This window comes from Apus apus, chromosome 13 (genome assembly GCF_020740795.1).
Source record: "Apus apus isolate bApuApu2 chromosome 13, bApuApu2.pri.cur, whole genome shotgun sequence".
NCBI classification, from domain to species: domain Eukaryota; kingdom Metazoa; phylum Chordata; class Aves; order Apodiformes; family Apodidae; genus Apus; species Apus apus.
Genome location: NC_067294.1, coordinates 3,705,078 through 3,727,764, shown reverse-complemented (window position 1 = coordinate 3,727,764; position 22,687 = coordinate 3,705,078). Strand labels below are relative to the sequence as shown.

The following is a 22,687-nucleotide window of genomic DNA, read 5'->3' as shown; positions in this document are numbered from 1 at the left end:
TGCACCGGCACCACCAGCTGCAGTTTGAAGTTGGTGTTCTGGCAGCCCTCCTCTGCCGAGGAAGAGAGGGAATTGATTGCATTGCCTGATTATTTTGCTTATTGGTTTAATTTCCCTCTCCTCCTCCCCCCACATCTCCCGTATACACCCCTCCCCGGCCATCCCCTAAGAAACAGGCTCTCCTAGGGAAGGTAGAAAGCGATCTCAACCTGCCCACGGGAGACGGGGAGAGGCAGCAGTAACCACTCCCAGCGGAGGGGCGGCACAGCCGGATGAGGCAAACGAGAGGCTTGTGAAGGGAGAGCCTCCCGACAGAGCCCCCCGCCCCGCTGGGCAGCCTGCAGGCAGCCCTGCCCTCTCCAGGAAGGCTTTCTTGTCACGCCTGCTCTGGGGGCAGCCCTTGGGAGGGCGCCGGGGCACTCGCCCAGCTCCGGCAGAGAAGGAGGAGAACCGAAAAAAACCAAACAACCTTGGACCCAGCCCTACAGGAGGATAACGGCGTGGGGAGAGGGGGAGGGAAGACGGGGAGGACAACGCAACTCACATGCCAGCCTCGCAGCAGGCGCTTCCTCCAGGAAGCGAAGCCTGAGCGCTCCCGGGGAGCTCTGCCCCAGCGGCACCGATAAGGGGATAAGGATGAGCCGCCGTCTCGACCTTTCCGCGGGCGGCTCCAGCAGCGCCACCCGCGCCCGCCCCGTCCGGCCGCGCTGAACGGCGCTTCAGCACCAGGGACAGCGGCGTCTCAGCACCGCGGACAGCGCCATGTGGGGCCGCCCCGCGCCGCTGGAGTGAAGCGGAGCCGGCCCCGGCGCGCACATGTAAGCGGTGCCTGCGCGGGGAGCGGCGGGAGCTGCGGGGCTCTGCCGCTTGCAGCTCCTCTGAGAGGTGCCCTGGCTCTAACGCCGGTCCAGTGTTATGCGCTGGGAAGTGTTGTTGGGGTTTGAGGTGTCTCCTTGCCACTCGGTCTCCTACAAACCTGAGTACGGGCTGATGTGAAGTAGGTGGGTGGCTGCGTCTGAAATTGGTTTGGCTTGGCTGGCTACCCTCGGCATTTGTGCAAACATGCTCGGTGTCAGTGTACCTCGAAGGGCTGTTGTCTGTTAGCAGCTGCAGGGTTTGGAGCCACCCTTCTGACTTCTCTTGGTGTGGGATGAATGTTGTAAGGGTTTGTTTTCTCTGGCAACAATGTGGCCAGGATAAAATGAGGAAAAATGAGAGATGTAAATAAGGGAACCCGTGTCATATCTGTTGCAGTTTGCTGGGTCTAACGGTTGTCAAGAGTCCTTCTAAGATTTGTTTATTGTTGTTGTTTTTTTTTTTGTCTTGAAATAATTATGAAGTGAGCAATGAAAAGGCAAAAATTTAAACACAGGCAAAAATTTAAACACAGCCAGAAACGAGATTACCGGTTCTTTTCAGAGCTTTTCTTTATTTTTTTTTAATGCAAGTTTGTTGAAGATCAACGTTACACTGCCCCCTGCTTGCACAGTTCGAAATATTTTTCATTGCTCAGTAGTAAAAATTTATGAATGAACAGATATTCCTCTGTTGTATCCTCGGTATGATCTGAGCCTGAGTTTTGAAGTGCTTCAACAGTGAGGGTGAATTAATCCTAGTTCCAAAGCCAGATTTAAAAGAGTGGGACTCGTTCTTGGCAGTTCATTTGGTGGTCAAACATGTTAATGAATGGACAGTGGAAGAGAATATAAAAACAATTTTTATTTGAATACATCTATCTCACGTGTTCTATGATTCCTTTGTAATAATCAGTCATCTTCACAACCACACATGAAGTGGAAGCAAGGAAGGTAGGAAGGAAGGAAAAAAAACCAACCAGTACATATATTATAAAACAAGAAGAACCTGAATACCAGAACCAAGATGATTGTTTTTCAGTCTGTCCTGTTAGAAAAGTCTTGTATTGGTGCATGAGGTTGTGTCAGAACAGGAAAGAAAATGTTGATGTTTAGTTTATAAAAATGAGAGGGTGAGACAGCTGAGAAGTAGTGGATGTGTTTTTTTGTGAAAGACAGCTGGTTAGAAAGCCAAACTCCATTTCCTTTTTTCAAACAAAGGGCAGAGGTGCCCCCTTTCTCACAGAGATCAGGGAGGATGTGAAGATTCAGATGCTAGTAAAGATTTGATCGTCTGTTCTCAGTGTTTCTAGGTTAGTAGCCTCAGATATTACACTTAATGACAAGAAGAGGATGGGAGTGTTAGTATGTATCATTCATCAGCATCCTCTAATGACACGAGAGGCATGGTTTGTCTTCCTGAATGTGTCTAACCCTGCTGTTTCTTAGAGGGATTTGAGAAGGTGTGGTTTTGCTGTCTGCACCTGTATTTCCACAGGGAGAAAAACCTTTTTTCAAAGTTTGACCTTGAAAGATAACTTCCCATTATTTACATGAACAGTGGGAGTGGTGGGGGGAGAATATTGCTTCCCGCAATGGATTAAAACTGGAAGAGAGGAGACTTAGGTTAGACATTAGGAAAAAATTCTGCAGTGTGAGGGTGGTAAGACACTGGAACAGGTTGCCCAGGGAAGTTGTGGAAGCTCCATCCCTGGAAGTGTTCAAGGCCAGGTTAGATGGGCTTCTGGGCAGCTTGATTTAGTGGGAGGTGTCCCTGGCCATGCAGCGGGCTTGGACCTAGGTGATTTTCAAGGTCCCTTCCAACCCAGACCATTCTGTCATCATGATTCTATTGCTTCAAGGCATAGAACTTCTGAAATAAGCTGCTGTCAATCAAAGGCAACCACCCCAAGTGATATTGAAAGTACATGTGTAGAAGTCAGCAATATGTGAAAAAGGACACTTAGCACTTTTCTCTTAAAGGATAATATCTTGGCTTAGGTGAGATTTAGAAGAAATTGGAGAAAAATTAAAGAGGGTATGAGAGTGCTCTGGTAATATGTGCCTACACATAACACCAAAGTAGCCTTTTCCATACAGGATCATGAGTGTGTGCAGTTTGTGTTCAGTCTGTGCTCCTGACCTGAAGTTTGGAGTTTGATATAAAATACATTACAAATTATTTAACTAAAAGTCACAACTATTTTTGTTCTGAACCATTACTCTTTTAAATGGATGCACTTCTATATTATTATGTGTCTGCTTGTAGAACTTAATTTCCTTACTTTTTTTTCATATTCATAGCATGTCTTGGATGATCAAGATTTCTGTGTTGGAAGCAAGGGTCAGTAGAGGAAAATACTCCATTTGATATATAAGAGCTGTGGTAATTCCAAAGAGGCCTCAGGAAGTCTGCAGCCTTTGAATAATTCTTTATAGAAATTTTGGTGTAAGTAGAAAGAAAAATAGTAAGTGTCAATTTGACAGTTCCTGAAGCTCTGCAGGAACCAAGAGCAGTGATTTCAAAATGGTTTTCAAAAGCCTATATTTCCTTTTCAACAAGACAGATCCAATGTCTCATCAAAGCCTACTCTGATGGTTGCTTTACCTGACGAGGACATAGTAATGGTTACATGTCCTAAGCTTCTGTAGTTTCTGGACAAAAAAGGCCATTGAAAGGGCACAGGGAGACTCCTGCCAAGTTCTCTCCACTGAGTGAAAGCAAACGCATAAAGCAGTCAGAGACCATAAGTTCTTAAAGCTGCCTTTGTAAATGCCCTGCTCAATTTTTAGGCTTTAAGACAAGGAAAGGTTGACATCACCTGAGAATTCCAGAACTGCTGCAGTGCCCAGTGCCCATTGATTTCCATACCTATTCAGACTTAAAAAACCTCAGACTTCAAAAACTCAGATACTATTCAGCCTGTCCTATGTGCTTTGAAATTTCTGGTTTAAAGCTCTGAATAAAAACTCTAATTCAGCTTTTAAGGCATTTAAGCCTTTGAAAGCTTTCTCTAAGCCTTAGCTCTAGGTGGTAGCCCTGCCCCTCCAGAGGTCCTTGCATGCAACTAGAGAAGCAACAGAAGGTCCTGCATGGCATGATCTGGAGCACTGTGGAACAGAGGACTGGGGAGAAGAGACATTTGCTGGGGTAGGCTCAATATTAAGCAGCCCAGCTTCCTTCCTATGTCTCCTTTGTCCTACATGTCTGGCTCTCAGAGCAGGTAGGTGCGTGTGGCTGCACAGCCAGAGAGCTTCACCTTCAGCAGTGTTTCCTGAGACACATTAAGAACAAATGTCCTGTTACTCCATGTTCCCGTTTCAGCTGTTGAGTGTCTTAGTGCCTGGTACTGCCAGTGCCTGTTGCAAGGACCTCGTCTTAGCCACTTTATCAGAAGCTGAGATGCTCCCAGAAGATTATTAGTTAAGAGCTAAATCACTTTTCAGAAATTGCTGTTCTTCTCTTCTCACTACAGGAGTCCAGACACCTTACAGCTGCCCTGGCTGTCTAAAGCTGGATGCACTTTGCTGCAAGCAGCACTTGGGCCCTGAATCTTTGTGTTTTGTTTTTCCCAGAACATTTTCTCTCCAACACCATTGCATACATTGGCATTCTTTCCTAGAAAAACACACTATTTAATTGCAGGGCCTGATGAATTTGATCACGAGCTGTCTTAATAAAACATGCAAATATGGAGTCATTTCAATGCAAAGCACCTTTAAACAAAAATGGTAAGATAAATGAAATCAAGTTGGTTTTTGTTTTGTTTTGCTTTTAAGGGGGCACATTACATGCACTCAGTAAATATGATTAGTTCTAAAACTGCCTGCACATAATTGAAAAGCAGAACAGAAAAAGTGTCAAGTACAGTCATGACATTACAGTAGGGCTCAGTCTCCAAGATCTTCAGCTACTGCAGAGATTACTCTGCACTGTGCTATCACGATTCAGTGTTCAGGTCAAATATAATTATAACTTTCTTTTCAGAACAAGAATTCAATGCTGAGCATTTCTCATTAAATTATTCCAAGTTAAAAGTATATATATTTTTAATTCATCTCCTGTTCTCTATAACAATGATAAAGTACAATACCTGAGATACTGCTCTTCTCTGCTCGTGAGCAAGAAGGGGGCATAGTTCATCTGAGGTGGAGCCCTCTGAATTATTGTGCTCTTGCCCTTACCTGCAGGCAGTGAGGATCAACTCTGCTGTAGGGAAGTCCCTGCAGAACACTTATTGTAAGACAAATGCTGTATAGTCATTATCTTCTCAGAGAGCAGGTGTGCTTTTCTGTTTCCTCTTTTTCTGATGCAATTTATGTTGCTAGGAACAGTGTATGAAACCTGTTCCCCCTCTGAGCTGCAGAAAGTGAAATGAAGGTCCTTTTTTTGGCATGTTATGTATACAACAAACTGGAGTCAATTAGCTCTAGGCCAAACTCTAACCTCCTTTCCTGGTCAAAAACCTCAGAACAGGGCCAATGATAATATTTTGTGTAGCTTTATGTTTACTTTGGGTATAATTGTAAGGTTATCCTTCCCACCTATCTGGATTCTCATTTAAAGGCAATAACATATTAAGAGATAAAAGATTTCTAAGAGGGAAAAAACAAAACAAAACAAAAATACCCAGACAAAATTATCCAGAATTCTACTTAGACATCAGGAAAATATCTCCTCACTCCTGGAAATCTTCCATATTTCTGAGCTGCTTCCAGTACTGGCCATTAAACATAACAACAAATATAAGGTTGCCAAGTATCTTACCATACAACATTTTTAGAACATAAAAACAAATAGCTTTTGAACATCAGAAAAGCTCAGTGGAATTTCTCCAGCTTGCAGAAGTGATTCCAATTATCTGCCCTAAAATATGTAGGCATGTGCAATCCTGCCTCACTCATGGGTCATCACTGAGCTACTGGAGGTGGATCAGTTTCTCCTCGAGCCCAGCAACAGTTGCTTAAGTCATCACCAGCTCATCCTTTTGGGTTGCTAAACACACAAAATTATCATGCATGAAATCCCAGGACTGCAAATGTGTGAAGTGCTTTCTGGTACTAGAAGTCCCCATTTAACACAGTGATTATCTCAGAAGTGTTTGTTTGCACAGCTCTTACCTGAACTCAGGAAGACTTCAGTGCAAGTTTAAAAATGAAATGCTGTCCTGAATATCTAAGGAAATGGGCTCCAGTTTAGATAAGCACCTTGGCATGTGGTTAAATGCTTCATTTTAAGCACATTGGTCCTCTTGGCCTCACTATTTCTGAGCTGAAAGATAATTGCTGGGGACATGGGGTGTGGTTGCAAAAGTTGGACTCCACTGCGATCAGTGGAACTTGTGCTGCTGAATTGAAAGAGGTCCCAGTTTTACCCCAAGCATTTTGGTGCTTTAGAGACCTCTGTCTCCTTGGTGGTGTTAGATACAGGAATGTTATTTTTTTTTAGCTGTTATTGGTTTTTCTCATAGAAAAAAATCTTGCAGTCTTGAGAATTAATTTACTTAACCATATCTTCTTCTTTATTGTTATGTTTCTTATCTCTGTGTCCTTCTTCAACTTTCAACCACATTGGAAGGGATTGCTTTTCAGATACATGTAGCACTTTATCTCTCAGCAGAGCATGGGATGATTGATATGTTCTGTTTCATTCAGCTTTTATTAAGTCATTATACTGATATATCAAAGCTTAGGGGGAGAGATTCTTATTCCTGAACCTCACTTTATATAGTCACAAAATTGCTTTTTTAGGTTTTGATTTTAGTCTAGTTGCTACATATTTGCTGTAAAATTTGTTTGAAACTTTTCAGTAGTAGCTTTCTGTTCTAGATTGGTAAAAAACTATGAATTGAAGTGATAGATGTATCTATATAGGTTATTTCCATAAAAAACCGCTACCTTGAGAATGTCTTTGTTCTGGCACTTTAGGTATTTTGAATGTTTCTGATGCCTTCTGTTTTCCCAGCTTTTTGCTAGATCACCTTACTCTTTTCTTCTCCCAAAGAACATGTTATTGAAGAAAATGTACTTGGTCCACTTCATCCCCTGGCACCTTTCCCTCTCATCATTCAGACACTTTCAAACTCCATTAGTATTTTTTTCAGAGCAACATATGAACTTTTCATTCGCTGAAGGTCAAAAATGACTTGGAGAACAGATGGAGCATGGCAAGATGAACCTTTGACACCTGCTGAGCATTGACACCTGCTTATTTGTTACATCTGCCCATTGCATCTTAGAGGTTCCTGAAAATTTTACCCAAGTGATTTAGGACTGACTGCAAGTGCGTTTTTGTGAGAGGTGTTGTTCGTACCTTTTTAGTCAGGCTGTACATTTTCTGGGCTTAAAATGACATTTGACTCTAGGGACTTAGACTCTGAGAGACTATGATTTTGTTGAGATGCTACTGCAATAAAAAGAAAAAAGAGCATCATGGAGATGACACTGAATGAGAAGTATGAATGTCTGAAAGAGACAGAGAGATCTGGGATATCAGTTCATATTTTACAAATGGGTGTTTACCCCTTGAGGCCAGTAGCATGTAACATAGTTTTCTTTGAAGGTTCCAGAGAAGGCAGAGTATGACTGGTCTGTCCCCATCCCACCAGCTCCATATGATGGCATTTCAGCTACATAATCAGTGGGAAAACTAATGACCCATTCTGCCTGCCTTCTGTTTGTGACCCCATAACTGCTCTCTTTCTGCAGTAGCTCTCTGAAAGATGCTTACTGGGGTGTCATGTGGCACTAAAGTAGGAATTATCCCTGTGTTTTTTCAAGACTGGCCTCTGGATTTGGGTACTTGTATTTAGAGTAGCTGCCCACTGTATTTCAGTGAGAAAATTAGAGTCATTCATGAAACTGCTTTAGTTCAGGAAACAGAAAAATGGTAGCATGAAAAAGGCAGTGAGTGAATAGGTGGTTTTCTTGTACCAGCTGAATCTTAGCAGAATATGCACTATATTTATCCTGGTTACTGTGTGTTTAAAATTAGAAACGTGTTTTCTGGCTTTATGGAGCAGTTTATTCACCTGATCTGAGGTCTATTGAAAAGGGGAGTCTTGCTCACTTTCTTCAGCCTACCTTGTGCCCTCAAGGATGAAACTCAAGAGGTGTAATCAGGAGAACCATTATGTTATGGATCTCATTCCTAAATACTGTGTAATGAAGTTCTGAACAATGAAAGTGGAAAACAGTGTTCACATATTATTCTGGGTTTTTTTCCTATTTCTCAAGTGAAGAATGTGTATTCTTGTTGAAATCCAGAAAGGTGTAGAAGTCAGAAGAGAAACAAACTGTTCAGAAAACTGACTTTATTCCGTGTGTACTAAATTGTTTTCAACAACAGCCCCAGAACACATTGTGCTAGCAAGGTCTGATCGTAACAAGACATTTCTAAACTTGTTTCAGGTTATGTGAGATTATGAATCTCCAAGAATATAAGCAACCTTCCTTTCTGCTCTTCTGCAGGTTGAGAAGCAGCAGCTCTAGAGCCATGCACCGGAGGCACACCACGCTGCGGGAGAAGGGCCGGCGACAGGCCATCCGGGGCCCGGCCTACATGTTCAATGAGAAAGGCACCAGCCTGACTCCAGAGGAGGAACGTTTCCTGGACTCTGCAGAATATGGCAACATTCCTGTGGTGCGCAAAATGCTGGAGGAATCCAAAACCTTGAACTTCAATTGCGTCGATTACATGGGACAAAATGCCCTACAGTTAGCTGTAGGGAATGAGCATCTGGAAGTGACGGAGCTGCTCCTCAAAAAGGAGAATCTTGCCCGAGTTGGAGATGCCCTTTTGTTAGCCATCAGCAAAGGATACGTGCGCATTGTAGAAGCAATATTGAACCATCCAGCATTTGCACAAGGGCAGAGACTCACACTCAGCCCCCTGGAGCAGGAACTGAGAGATGACGATTTTTATGCCTACGACGAAGACGGAACTCGGTTCTCCCATGACATTACCCCCATCATACTTGCTGCCCACTGCCAGGAGTATGAAATTGTCCACATCTTACTTCTAAAGGGCGCGCGGATTGAAAGGCCACACGACTATTTTTGCAAGTGCAATGAATGTATCGAGAAGCAGAGGAAAGATTCCTTCAGCCACTCTCGATCAAGAATGAATGCCTACAAAGGATTAGCCAGTGCTGCTTACTTGTCCCTTTCCAGTGAAGACCCTGTCCTCACAGCTTTAGAGCTTAGCAATGAATTGGCCAGACTAGCCAACATTGAAACTGAGTTTAAGGTAACTTACCCCTGTGCCTTTTCTCTTGGGCTGAATATATTCAGGATATTGTATGTTTGATCAGGTCTTGGTTTGGCATTTGAGGGGGTGGGAGAGGAAGCAGAAGTTACAAACACTGCTGGATGTGTTGGCTACACACAGATTCAGATCCTTGTGCCTTTTCCAGTTAATATATATTTGAAGCTGAATATTACATGCTAGAGCAGAGCCAGCCTTACTCAGTTTTCATATTGCACACTGTGATTGCTCAGAATCTCATTTGCAGCAGGAATAAAAATGAGATTATTACAAAAATGGAGACTAATTTTTTGTAAGAAAGGTAAGTCTTTTTAATTGAGCCATCTATTATAGAGGCAGAGCTCTGGAGGTTGTTTAATTGAATAAGAAACTAGTACATCTAGTTCTGTTACAATTACAAAAGGTATAAATTAAGCACATTTGTTTCTCTGTAAAATATTTTAAATTCCATTGCATCTTAATGGTTTAGTACTGCATCTGTATATGATGAATTTCAAGAAAAAAAGGGGGAAAGAATGATCAAGCAGCTGTTAATGCAGTTTATCTTTGTGCCAAACATAACAGTGGAACTTGCAGAACTTACAAGTTATTCAAGGTTTCCATTATCATTATGCTTTATAAATGTCCAATGTCATTTGCATTACTTTTCTAAGTTAGTTTCTATGTCATCTCCATGACATAAATAGCATTGTCTCCCTTTCTAAAATAAATTAGTCACAAAAAACCTCATTTTCAGTGGCTCAGTCAGCAACATAAGGCTGCTTTCTGACTTATGACTATTGTGCAGCTACAATCACGATCAGTGACACTGGGGTAATGAAATAAATGTTGTGAGTAAACTGGGGTAGGATGCCTGCCAGGAATCCATTATTTTTCATTTAGAAAATTATTCAAGTGTTAAAGCATTTGTTTCAGGATTTGTAGCTATACTCTCTGCAATTTAAAATTGACAAGAAAGCATGTTCTTAAGCTATTGCCTTTGCAACTCTGTAGTGAGTCTCTAATGGGAAGAACTACTCAAAGCACTGAGCTCTTTAGGCAATAAAGTCAGGGCAAAATCTTGCAAAAACTCTTTTTACCCATGTAAATCAGAATTGGAAGGACACAGCCACTAAAGATGAAGTGTTTACTTGCACAGTGTTTAGTCCTAGTAAAGCAGCCTGGTTGGGTTCAGTGAATCTGGCTTCTTGAGCTGGGGTTACTCCAGTGTGAAGGTGCTGTGGGCTCACCCCCCCACAGGTAACAACATCCATATCTTATTAATGTTCCAGCTTCTTTTCAGTAGAAAAATGTATATTATGTGGAGAATGAGCCAACTCAGGATTGCATGCCCTGGCAGTTCTGGTAAGTTTCTTGCTGCTGAAAATGAAAACTGCTTCTACCAGGATCCCTCCTTTTGCTCCTAGGGCTGCCAGCCTGGTCTAGACTGGCACTGGTGGGTACATGAATCCTCCAGGAGCAAACAAGCAATCAAATGTTAAATAGTCTCATGGTTTTTGTATCTCCCCAGCACTGACAAATGGATTGGGGTTAATCAAACTATGAAAATCATTAGAAACTTTGCCCAATTGCTGTCTTTCCAGGAAGGCTTTCCCATTTCATGGCTTTGTTGGAAGGGTCTGTGCAACGCACAGCTATGTGTGTCAGTGAAGTACATCAGGAGTACCCACACCACTACTGAGCTTAAAGGTTTCATATTCCTTTAGTTTATAAATGGTTCCAGAAATAAGAATCATCTCAAGATTATAATGTCCTCTCAGTAGAAAAAAAACTTCTCAGATATATGTATTTATGCAAAAATGCTTATTAACATAATCAGTGTGATGTAGAATAGGTATTAATAAAACAGTAGGGTTTTTTCAGAGAACATGACATTCTGAGAATTTACTTCTAGAAAAGAATGCAATTGCTTGAATTGTATTTAAGAAGCCCACATATTATGAAAATTTATTTAATCAGACAAGCTCCAGAGGACTCTTTTTTTTTTCTTTTTTCTTTTTTCTTTTTTTTTCTGCCTTAAAATAATGGTTTCCTAGACTTTTGGATTTTTATTTTAAAGTTCTGTAATTAGAAATCATGCCCAGATTTATACAGTTATCAGCTGGGGTTATTGCAGAATAGTTAGTTATAAGCAATCTTAGCAATACAATTTTCAGGAGGTACAAAGAGTCCTTGGAATGGAAGGACATGAGTAAGATTTTAATAATGTAGGAAGACAAATAGTAATTAAGGGCTAGATAACCTACCTCTGAAGAAACTCCTAGCATGAGATAATTAAATTAGCACTGCAGTGCCTCTCACCTGCTGCTTGCTGCCCTCAATCCCTTATGCAATAACACCATGCAGCACACCAGACTGAGGAGCCAGTGCATGCACCAAGTTTTCAGAGTACATCACATACTTTAGAGGAATTATATCTTTGTATAGATACAAAAGGTGAAACAAAACAGCCACCTAAACCACTCTAAAGGAGAAAAGTTGCATTATCCTTGGTTGGTCGCAGTTTGAAAGACTCCAATATAGATTGGTAGGTGGAAATGATTTATTAATTCTTTTTTGCAGTGGCAGAAGCTGAGTAGATTGATCTCACCCTAAATTGCTAAAGTTCAGTTGTGTGTTGCAGTTTTCAGGAAACATCTTTGCATAAATACCACACATCCCAAAGTAGTCTGGGAGTGTCCTGAAGGTGAAAATGGAAGTCTGGACACATGTTAGCTCACACTGCTGGCCTTTAGCAGCTTTTCTGTTGACCGACCCACAGGTCTTTAACAGCCAGGAGATGTTCTGGCTGTCAGTCTGCAGCAGATATCCTGCCCTACTGAACTTCCTTCCTGATGTGTTGATTTTGGCTCAAAAGCAAGGTCAAGACAGTCAGCTGCTATGTGACTTCCCACATGCTGAGAGAGTAATAATAGTGGAGGCTTGGAGAGGGAATAAAGAGGGAAGATGTCAGAACTGAGTAATTCTGATGGGTTTACTGGAGCAGATCCTTTCCTGGGGCAAATCAGCACTTTTTCACTTAAGCTTACATGAGGCCAGAGAAGATGAGAATCTGTCCCTGCATTTACAACAATTTGTATGGTTTGGATCAGTGATGCTGTGTCATTATTCCAAGAAAATGTCAGCTTCTGCAGTGCTTATTGATGAGAGGGGAAAAAAAAAGTAGGAAAATGTTACATCCACATAGATACAATTTCATTTTTTTTCCCTTAAATTCTCTAGTGTCAAAATGTTGCAAAAAAGTTTTCTTTTTTTGCCTACAGTCTGCAGAAGCATGGTGACTAGTGGCATGCCATCTTGGAATTTAGGCAAATTGTAGATTTAGACTTCCCAATCAGTTTGTATATGTCTCATACTATGTTAAGATATTTTACAGCTAAGTAGAGCTGAGTGTTAAACACAGCTGACTGCAAAACGAGATGTTAAGCATCTGAAGATACTGGACCATGCTGTGTATTTACTCAAATTGAAAAAAATCTTTGTATCCTCCCATTCCTTTAAAAGTTGGCAGATCCTGGGCCTGAGTCATAAGCCAAATAATCCTTCTCTTATCTATCAGTATATTCTGGCTGTTCTGCTCATGCAAGTAAGCTCGATGTTGCTTCCCATGTGGATAAAGTAGCCAGGATTTGTCCATATGAACAGGTCCTCACGCATGAGCCAGGCTGGTGAGAGCTGCTCTCCTCTTTGCTCCACAGAAATCAATTTTCCTCATGTCACCTTGGTGTGAAGCCATATGCAGGTGTGTTCACAGCTACCAGCTGTCCTCAGTCAGGTGACTCATTCCTAAGACTGGAATATTAAAAGCAGAGTCAACAGAATCATATTTATATGTCCAGCAAACCTCTTAGGAGCTACATTTCCAGCACAGTCTGCAGAAAATGCCCTTGCAACTGTCTGTAACAGCAGCATTAGGCTTAATGTAACAATATAACTCCTGAAAACAGTGAGTACAATGCCAAACAATAGTTCTGTTTCCTCTTTTTGAAAGCTACAACTATGCGTTCCTGGTGAGATCCCACTCTACACTCAGGTCTGTTTTACAGCCTTGCACACTCCCAGATTAGACTACATGCTTGTGCATGCCCAGAGATGTCCTTGTGATGAAGACAACCAGCAGATCCATTCCATTTAGCAATCTAGACAAGTTATACAGTTGCAAAGGAGGCTATTAAAAGATCTCACCCACCATAACTGGTAAATAACATCTCGGCTCCTGTTGATTAAAATATTACTGAAGGTATGATGGAAACCACAACCTGGAAGACATACGGTGTGTGGTCTTTGTTTATCAATCCTACCAACATTGTCAGTTCTTCTACTACAGCAGAGCATGTTTTGTTCCTAAATTATCTGCCTTTTGCTGTCAATTTTCTTTTTACTGTTGTCCTTTCTCTAAAAACAACCCACTGGAATCCAAAAGCAGCCCCTCACCGAGAGCCTGCTCCTGTGGTGAGCATCATGCTCAGACTCAGCTGGCTGCAACCCTTTTCATGGGGAGTGGTGGCTTGTGTGGCAGCAAGTGAAGTGTGGAGATGCTTACAGAGATATGCCTGCTAGGAAATGCTTGTTGTCTCTCTGGGGCTGCAGCAATGTAAAACACCTGAGGCTCCAATCCCTAAATCCTGAAAGAGAAGCAAAACAGCCCTGGAGACTCAGTGACTAGTGTCTGCTAGAGATGACCCGGCACTCCTGCAGCCCAGCCCTTGCTACAGTCAGTCAGTCCATCTTTTTTTTTTTTTTTTTCCTAAAGATCAGTTGTTAACTTCACAGGACGTGCTTGGCCTAAAGAGAAAGGAGAAATGAGTTCATAATTTTTTTCAGTATTTCTGGCTTTATCTCTGCAAATGAGGAGTTAGGAACAGATCCTGCACCTTAAGCATGACACTGTCCCACTGTTGCAAAGCAGTAAGTACTGGAATACCTGGTTCTATCTATTGTGAGGTATCCCTGCCCATGTCAGGGGGTTGGAATTAGATGATCTTTAAGGTCCCTTCTGTTCCATGATTCTAAACTTGGTGAAATTTGGTTTAGTGGCAGGAGTGTAGTTCTTCAAATATAAAATAAATGGGAGGGGTGAGGTAGTTTATTTTAAAATTTGTAAGAAAGTAAGCCTGGGTGGTATATAAAGAAAAAAAAAATATAAATAATATTATAAATATATTATGTATATATTTTAAGGCTTAAGAAAACTTGAAAAGAAGAGTTGACTACAGAACTCTGCAGTTCTGACTGGTAAACACTTTAGCATGAAAAACATGATAGAGTTAAAAATCATAATTAGGCTATTGCTCTTTCAAACAAGTGGTAAGAAACAGGAAAGGGCAGAAAACATTGGGAAGTAAAAGAGGAGGAAGGGGAACTATTTTTATGAGATTGAAGGCTAGCAGTGAACTTAGCAAGAGAAAAAAATCTTGAAACCCATCAGGCTGCAAACCAGTGAGACTGTACTTAGAAATTGTTTCCTTCCTGAACTGAACAAACTCTTAGATTTGTTTACTCTCAGTTTTGATAGAGCCTCTGAGATTCAGCTCCCATTAAAATAATAATAATAATAATAATAATAATAATAATAATAATAATAATAATAATAATAATAATAATAATAATAGTTGTAGGAACCTCCCTAATTAGCCCATGAACACTCCTGTAAATCAATAACTTAGTTTTTCCACTCTAACTCGTTCTTCCCTGACTAATCCTTTTATCCCTTCCTAATCTCTCACCTCAACACACCCTCTGGCAGACAACTTGCTTCTGATATGTTTTGGAACACTTTTATGAGTCATGTTTATTATTTCAGCAAGCTGGCTGATGGCTTTGAGGTTTATTGTTATTAGCTGGTCTCACTTCAGATTTTAATTTTAATTTTCCAGATTATTTTTTAATAATTTTTTTTTTCCTTCCAGACAGGGCTTGTACTGTTTATAAGGGTGTCTTTTTACTTGTGCATCTTCCTTTTTTATGCTGTTTCACTTCCCTGGGTTTTAGGAAGAGAAGACAGAGGGGAAATTCAGAATTTGTGCCCTTAAAATTCTGTTTTTATTTTCTCCTGCACAGTTATCATCAATCTTATTTCACTCCTGTTTTGAAAATGAAGCATCACCATTATAAATACATTTTAGCATACAAATGGTCACTATTCCCAAGAGATTTTCTCTTGCTCCTGTATGTGGCTGTGAAGCAACTGCTCTTTCTCCTCCTGCTTTTTTCCCCAAGTAGCTGCTAGGGAGGAAAAAACACCTCTTCCCATTGCACCCCTTTCCCCTACTCCCTCTTGTGACTTTCATGGCTAAATTTCTCACTGAAAGAGCAGGCCCCTGGGTTCTTCTGCTTTATCCTAAATTCATGCCTGATGGCCCTGGGCTCTGATCTGGCTGGGCCAGAACTTTCCTTTCAGACCCTTTTAGTGTTGCAATTCCTGTTCTAATTAGCTTTTCTGCTTCTCCTGTTGGCTCTGTGCTACTGCAGGACCTTTGGCTTCTCCAAGGGAAGTCCCTGCTGCCTTTGAAGCCATCTCAGTACTTAAAAGCAAAAACTTGACTGTCTTTCTGGATTTTTAATTAAATATGCATGATTCATGAGAAAGGACAAAAAAGTGTACGTTACTTGATGCATTTACTCTGCCACATGAAGTAAAAAGAGTTTAATGCTTCTGCAGAAAAGGTAAAAACTGTTATCACTAAAGATACTAATTGATAACCTTTTAGAACTTTTTAAAAGGTTTTTTGGATATGAACTTTTCCTGGTCAGTCTTTAATGAGAAGATTGTTTTTTATTAGTGACAAGGTCAGAGATGCAGTTTGGTGTTTTTTCAGCCTTAAAAAAACACTGTTTGTTCCCTTTTTTTAGTTTCCCCCTCTCACCTAAAAGACCATTTTCTCTGCTGCCTTGAAAATGTGTGTTTAGAGCTATGATTCTTTCCCCCACACACACATGTACAACACTAATTCATATACAAGTACAATCAATTACCCAAGTGACCATACAGGAAAGAACTGAGGCCCAATGAAGAAGAAAAACAAATCTCCCGTTATTAAAATTTTAACTTATTGTTGGAACAAATAAGGTATCATAATTAGAAAGGAAATTAAAATTGATAATGGAAATAGCTTGGGAGAAGGAGAATATGTTTAAACCTTGTGCTGAAATTTATGTCTGGCTCACTGAGTGGGACTCCCTCTGCACATGAGGAACACGTTCTTCATCCTGTTCTTTTTCAGCGACAAACCCACTGATAGTAGATACTACATTGGATTTGTCCTGAGAGCTAAATTAACTAATTGCAGATTATTTTTTTTTTCTTTCTATGGATGTGTAGCACACACTGTGGAAAATGAATGTAGAAAACCCTCCTGACCTTAAAGAGAAAGCCCCTGAATTTGTTACTCATGTATTCTTCTCTTATAAATATTTATAAATTAAGAAATACCCTCTGTATTTTGAGAGCCCTTATTGCAAGTGCTCTTTCTGTGTGATTAAATCATTCTTTGCCTGGCACATTGCCCAAACAAAACAGTTTGAAAATGCTGCATGAGAAGAAAATCTCAAAAGCTTTTCAGGGTGGTTTAGAACTGGTGCCAAAGCTGCGAAGCCTGGAAGAGTCTTGAAAAAAATACAAATGTGTATCTGCAAATATGTCTACTTGCAGTAAGGCAGAGCAGTAGAAGTTGTGATTCACAGTGAAGGGTGTAACTCAGCCATCTACAACCCACATCTGCATCTGGGAAAAATAAGACCATTATTCATGGAAGTTGTAACTCCAAAGGCAGCACTAGCCACTGAGCAGTCACATAAAATTGGATCCTGGCCACTGCCTGTAAGGTTATTTAGCCTCCTTTATGGATGGTTGAGTGACATTGTTGTTAAAATCTCCCAGGTAACTTTGGTCAAAAAACAACCCCAAAACTGTAAAAGTTGAGGAAACACTTTCTGCAGGAAAGTGTTTTCACTTTCCCAGAGAAACAAGCCCCTGTCTCTCCTCTGAAAGAGTGGATGGGAAAAATGCTTCTCTCAACACATTTCAAATTGGAGACAATGCATCAGTGTAAGAAAAAGTAATATTTTAATTAATGCCTTAAGACTTTTGCTCCCTTCAAATAGTTCTTTGGAGGGAACTTTCAGCTTTTGGAGATGTCAAGACAGAGGTAACCCTGGAAATGCTTGAGTCTCCCAGAGGATGCAGCTGGGATGCTTCTGTTTCCTTTGATGCCACTGCCAGTGAGACTTTGGGCAATGCCAGTTGCCCACCACCAGTGCAAAGTTTCTTACCCAGAAAACCAAAAAAGGGGAAAACCCAGCAATGTTAATGTGTTTGTTCCTTCCCTCACAGAAACATCTGGTATTAAATTTCTGAAGCTGAAGCTTTGACACCCCAATAAAGGGGTTACACCAGGGGCTGTCTGTGAGCTTTCTCTCTGCATTTATGGCTGGTGACTTTTATTCTCCTTCCTCTTGTAACTTGCTGCAGTGATTATATGAAGTCCAATATTTTTGCATTGTTCTTTAGCTCTGGGTATGATGGAGGAATTTAGAAATTAGTTTTTGTTATGTAAGGTGACTTTTATAAATCATTCTGAACCTCCAAGACTTAGTGGTAACTAATTTTACTGAGCCATGATTTTCAGGAATTATATTTGTGTGTGACATCTTATATAGAATAACTTGAAGCACACTGAATATGTTTAGAAGAATGGGGTTTAGGCTTGAGAGATTTCCTTTTTATCTGTTTTGAATAAATAGGAGGGGAGAGTAATTTACAGACAGTCTATATTTTGTAGTCAGGGTGAAGCGTAATAAAACCTGTAGCATGTTAATCAGAAATGTAGAGTGTTTTGACTAAGTAGAAGGAAAAAAAACAACTGACATTTTGAGATAATTTGTTATGTGCATGGAGGTGATGAAGGTAATGTTAAGGCAAGGTTAATGAAGGTAAGGTTAAATGCAGGGTTATATTAAGTTAAAGTTACCGTGATAAAAAGGCACATGAAAAAAGGTTAAATGAAATGAATTTAGTGCCCATGTGTGTTGTGGAGTGATTAGCTGTGAGTCAGTGATTAGCTGATGTGAAGATTTAAGTGGCATTTAGCTTTTGGGAGCTCTTTTCTCAAAAGTGATGCTGTGACACCTTTTCCTCACTCTGTTTCTGCTTCTCAGAGACGAGGAGTTAAGAAAATTGGTTTTAGAGATGACTGTTGCTGGGAATGAAGATGATTTGTCTACACTGTGTTAGACTGCTGTGTGCAGGTACCTCTCTCCTACAACAGTTTTTCTGAATACAGGTGCTTAGAAGGGTGAATCCAATGGTTATAATGCCCCTCACAAACTCAGCAGACAGGCAATGAGTGGTTTAGAAATAATTTCACCATTTATTTAGTCAGAAAAACTTAAGCTTATCACAATGTTATTACTTTCACATTTTGTATTTTATAGCAGCTTTAACATGGGAGAAAAGCCTCAGTAGTTGGCAAAATCTTGGCTCATTTGACCACCATGTCATCTCTGGATTTGTTGAAACCATGATTTCACCCTTTGAAAGAAGTATGCACAGAGAAGCTGCTGAACTAACTGGTGGGTCTGATTGGAGGCTGATCACTGCTCATAGGTTCCTCTCTTTGTACAAACGAGGAGTATCAGATGGTACCTTGGGTTAAGGTATCAGTAGGTAGGGTTTCTGCTCTACCACAGCCTTTCCCAGTTATCTGGGCTATCCCACAGAAATTTGCTTTTGCCTCTCCAGGCTCTAAGCAGTAAAGAGGAGACAAACTCCTCTGTGCTGCCTCTCACTGCTCTGCTGATGGCTCAGCCCAGGATCCAGGGGACTTGCTGGTCCTGCAGGGAGATGGAGGATGGACTGCGCTCAGCCACAGCCCTCCCTGCCATTCTGGAGAACAGCTCTCTGTTCCCTGCCAGATTTGCTGCCAGCTGCTAGTAGCACTGGCATAAATAAAGGGAAGGATTTGGCCAGTTGCCTGTGTTTAGTGAACAGTGACAAAGTGTTTTCTTTCCTTGCTGAGTGTGCAAGAAGGAACAAATCCTGGCATTCCAAGTGGACTCACCTACTGGCTGGTGAGGCAGAGAAGGTTCCTGCTCCCACAGCTGCCTGCTTTGGAAGGAAGAATTTTTTACTCTTCCCATTCTTGATACTGGATGCTCCTCAACCAGTACAGAGCTTGTGTGACTGCAGCTTGCCCTTCCTAACACCCTCACCTCATTCATCTTAGAGAGTTTTCTTAAGAGCACTTAGTGGTATAAAATTCCACGATTACCCTTCTTCCTTCCCTGGGCAGGAAATGGCTCCAAGAGGGGTTATGCCAAAAGGCAAAGACATTTTTCTGAAAGACAAAATGGAATTATTGGTGAAGAGAACAGATGGAAAATGATGCTATCATTTATTGCAATATCAGTTCAGTACAGTCTTGATAAGCTTTTTATTTAATTAGTATCACCAAATGTCCAAGCATTCAGCTAATACCAGCCTTGGTTTTTAGGGAATAGTTAGGAGCTGAGCAGTTTATTATGAGTAAGATGACTGGTTTCCCAAGACTGCTGCTCATTGTTCATATTGGGCAAGGATTTCTGATGCAACTACAAATGAGCATAATTAGGGCTATTGCTCTGAATAGAATAATAATACTAGATCAGCAGATGGGAGAGTAGAGTCAGGTACATTCATCCAAGGCACTGTAGGGAATTAATATTGTAATAATGAATGTAAACCAAGTAACGGATTCTGAGGACCTCAAGTCCAACATTAAAGAGGAGGCAGATGGGAAGTGATTTAGTTAATCCTCCATTGTGTTGCTAATGGTTGTTATTATAGATACTTATCATGAACTGGTCCTCTTTGTGTCTAGGCAGACTACCCACTGGATTGTGGATAAACAGGAAAGGTATACAAACAATTTAACATTGCCATGAAACAGTGCTGGGTACTTGAGTGTCTTTGGTTTTGATATTTACATGATCAAAAATGGCACTTTCTTGGGATATAATCCATGGCAGAGAACTTTACACCAGTGCAGTGTGGAAATGACTCATTGCCAAGTGTGTCATTTCAGTGTCACTATCCCAGCCTCAGGTATTGGAATAATTTCAGGACAGAGAAACGTAATTATACACTCTTTTATTTTCATATTTCTGCTTAAGAAAGTCCTCCAGCATCACTTCTAAGTCTGCTTTTCTTAGAAAGAGGATTGATGTCCATATGGTCAAGAGTGCTCAGTGCCAGAATGGCATTTTTTCTGAAGTGCTCTGCTGCTGCTTAAGTGTTGTGGGGACCACAGTTTCACCCACTCTGGTGCTTGTGACTAGTTTCCCAAGGAGCTGTTGTTGCTGGGCATCAGGAATTGTGACAACTGGGTGTTAGAGATCTGGAAGATATATGGTGATTTTAGTTGCTGATGTAAGTTACACCATGGCTGCAAGAGAAGCCAGCATTCCCTTGCAGACTGGATTTAGGAGGAGTCTTTTTCCTGATGTACAGGTGCAGTTTGTAGCCAAAATTCCCATGAGAGACGGGACTCAGAGCACATTTGGACATATAAATGAGTTCCTTAAGCAAGCTGAAAGTACCAAATTTAGCTCAGCTTTGGGGATAAAGGTGGATGTGTTAAGCAAATAATTGCTTTAAATTTAAATCACTATTTTCCTCTCTGTTTCTCCCATCTGGTTTTCAGGAAACATAAGGGTTTCAAGCAGCCACACAGTTGAAGGAAAGCAGCTAATGAACTTAGCACAAGGAAGCTATCTATTTAGTCTCAGATTGTATTGAAAATGTGGATCTTCCCCTGTGGAGCTTGTAACAGACAGATCAGAAAAGTAATAGATATGAAAAAATGCCAGAGAGGGAAAGTCTGGATGGCATGTGAAATGATAAGCTGGGCCCAGAGGTAACTTCTGTGCTCTGACACATCTGTCACATCAGAGCTGCAGATTTGCTGCCAGTTGTCTCATGTTTAGGTGCTCTGTTGAAAGCAGAATAGGTGACAAAAAAAAAAGCAGTGAACCCCAACGGTGCTCCTACCCTTGTGAAGTGCAGCTGGGGTAAAAGAGAAATCCTTTCTGCATGATGATACAGTAAGGTTGAGATAAAGATTTCTCTAATGCAATTTGTGTTTTTAAAAATATAAAAAGTTGTTTCTCAGTGTCACGTTGCCACATTAGGAGCAAGCAAATATTTGGAAGTCATGAAGAGGGACTGGGAGTCAAGCACAGCAGCAGCATCAGCTTGACTTTTGCTGCTGGCTTAACAGATCCTAAATGCTTCTTCACCAAGAAAATGAGCAGAGTATCATTTTGAAATGTATAGTGTGTATTTAATAAAGAGAAGCTGCTGATAGGAGGCAAGGTGGCAGACTGACCTTCACTGGCTGTGTATCCCCTGCAGTTGACATGCCAAAGCCTTTAGTTAATATTCTGCATTGCCTGCCCTCTTTATGTGACAAGCAGGGACTTGAGAGCTTATCTTCTGAAAACAGTTGTTTCAGTGTAAACTTTCAAATGAGCTTGGGAAAAAAACCCACCTTTTAATTAACTGAGGAATCAAAAGTGTGTGATTTATTTGTGAGGTGGGTTTGGAAACCAGCTGAGTTGGTATGAAGAGCTACATCACCATCAAATGCCACCTTATGCTGAAAAGCTGCTCTGCCGACCTTGAAATTTTAAATAGCCTAATTTTAAAAAATTGTCAACCAACATAGTTTCTGTTCTATGTGTATTTAAATGTCTCTAGAGATTTGGAATAGGATGCTAGTTCTGTGCTGAACAGCACTGATGTTCCTGCACACAGGTGTGCTGCAGAGGGGCTCAGTAATGGTATTGTCAGGAAGAAAAAGTGACACTGGGGGAAAGGAGTGGAGGAGATAGAGGTGTTCTTATGGCAGCTTCCTGGTTGTATATTTTTAAAAAAAAAAAAGGTTTTACTTTGTTCAAGGTGGGAAGTTAGAATAAGTCAAGTGATTCCCTAATTTCAGTGAAGAGTTCACATGTACAGGAAACTTAAAATAAGTTTCAAATAGGAAAAAACCTCAACATAAGTAATAAAAAAGGTTGAGAGTGGACTGACTCTGAAATGTCTTGTGCTAGGGAATCTAAACTTTGGCTAAAGAGTCAGGAATTGTGTTCAGGCTGAGTTCTTACCTTTCTCCTAGAATTATTTGAATGGATTTCTGCCTTTATTTCCCCAAATAATCCATCTACTTTAACAAATTGTGTTTAAAAAAAAAAAAAAAAAAAGATAGTTTGTTGTTGTTGTTGTTTTTAGTTGCTTTTTTTTTTTCTTCAAGGGGATATCAAAGTGAAGTATTTTTGAAGCTTCCAATGGGTTTTATTGGTGGAAAGAGCCTGCAAAATTTATTCATTGGTTTTGGTCCCACAGAAGCTGTGTTTGTCACAAAACTGAACAATTGCCCAGAAGTAATTATTGGTAGATGTGATAGATATGTAACAGCTAGAGGGCAAAAGAGTAGAAACAAAACAGGGAGGTGCAAACCTGTCCTTTCTGCTGCTTTTGACAGTTTCCACTCTAAAGCTCTTCAGATATTTTTGTTGAAGGTGACATGTACAC

At 40.8% G+C, this 22,687-nt stretch overlaps 1 protein-coding gene across 2 annotated transcripts in view; it reads left to right on the top strand.

Moving 5' to 3' along the window:
* Nucleotides 1-800: 800 nt before the first annotated feature.
* TRPC7 (transient receptor potential cation channel subfamily C member 7) overlaps nt 801-22,687 on the top strand; it is a 64,868-nt gene continuing 42,981 nt past the window's right edge. For both annotated transcript variants that reach the window (XM_051631479.1, XM_051631478.1), the window contains exons 1-2: nt 801-818; nt 8,325-9,102. In XM_051631479.1, coding sequence (XP_051487439.1) covers nt 817-818; nt 8,325-9,102 — 780 coding nt within the window. In that variant the 5' untranslated portion in view covers nt 801-816. The remainder of the gene's footprint in view (nt 819-8,324; nt 9,103-22,687) is intronic.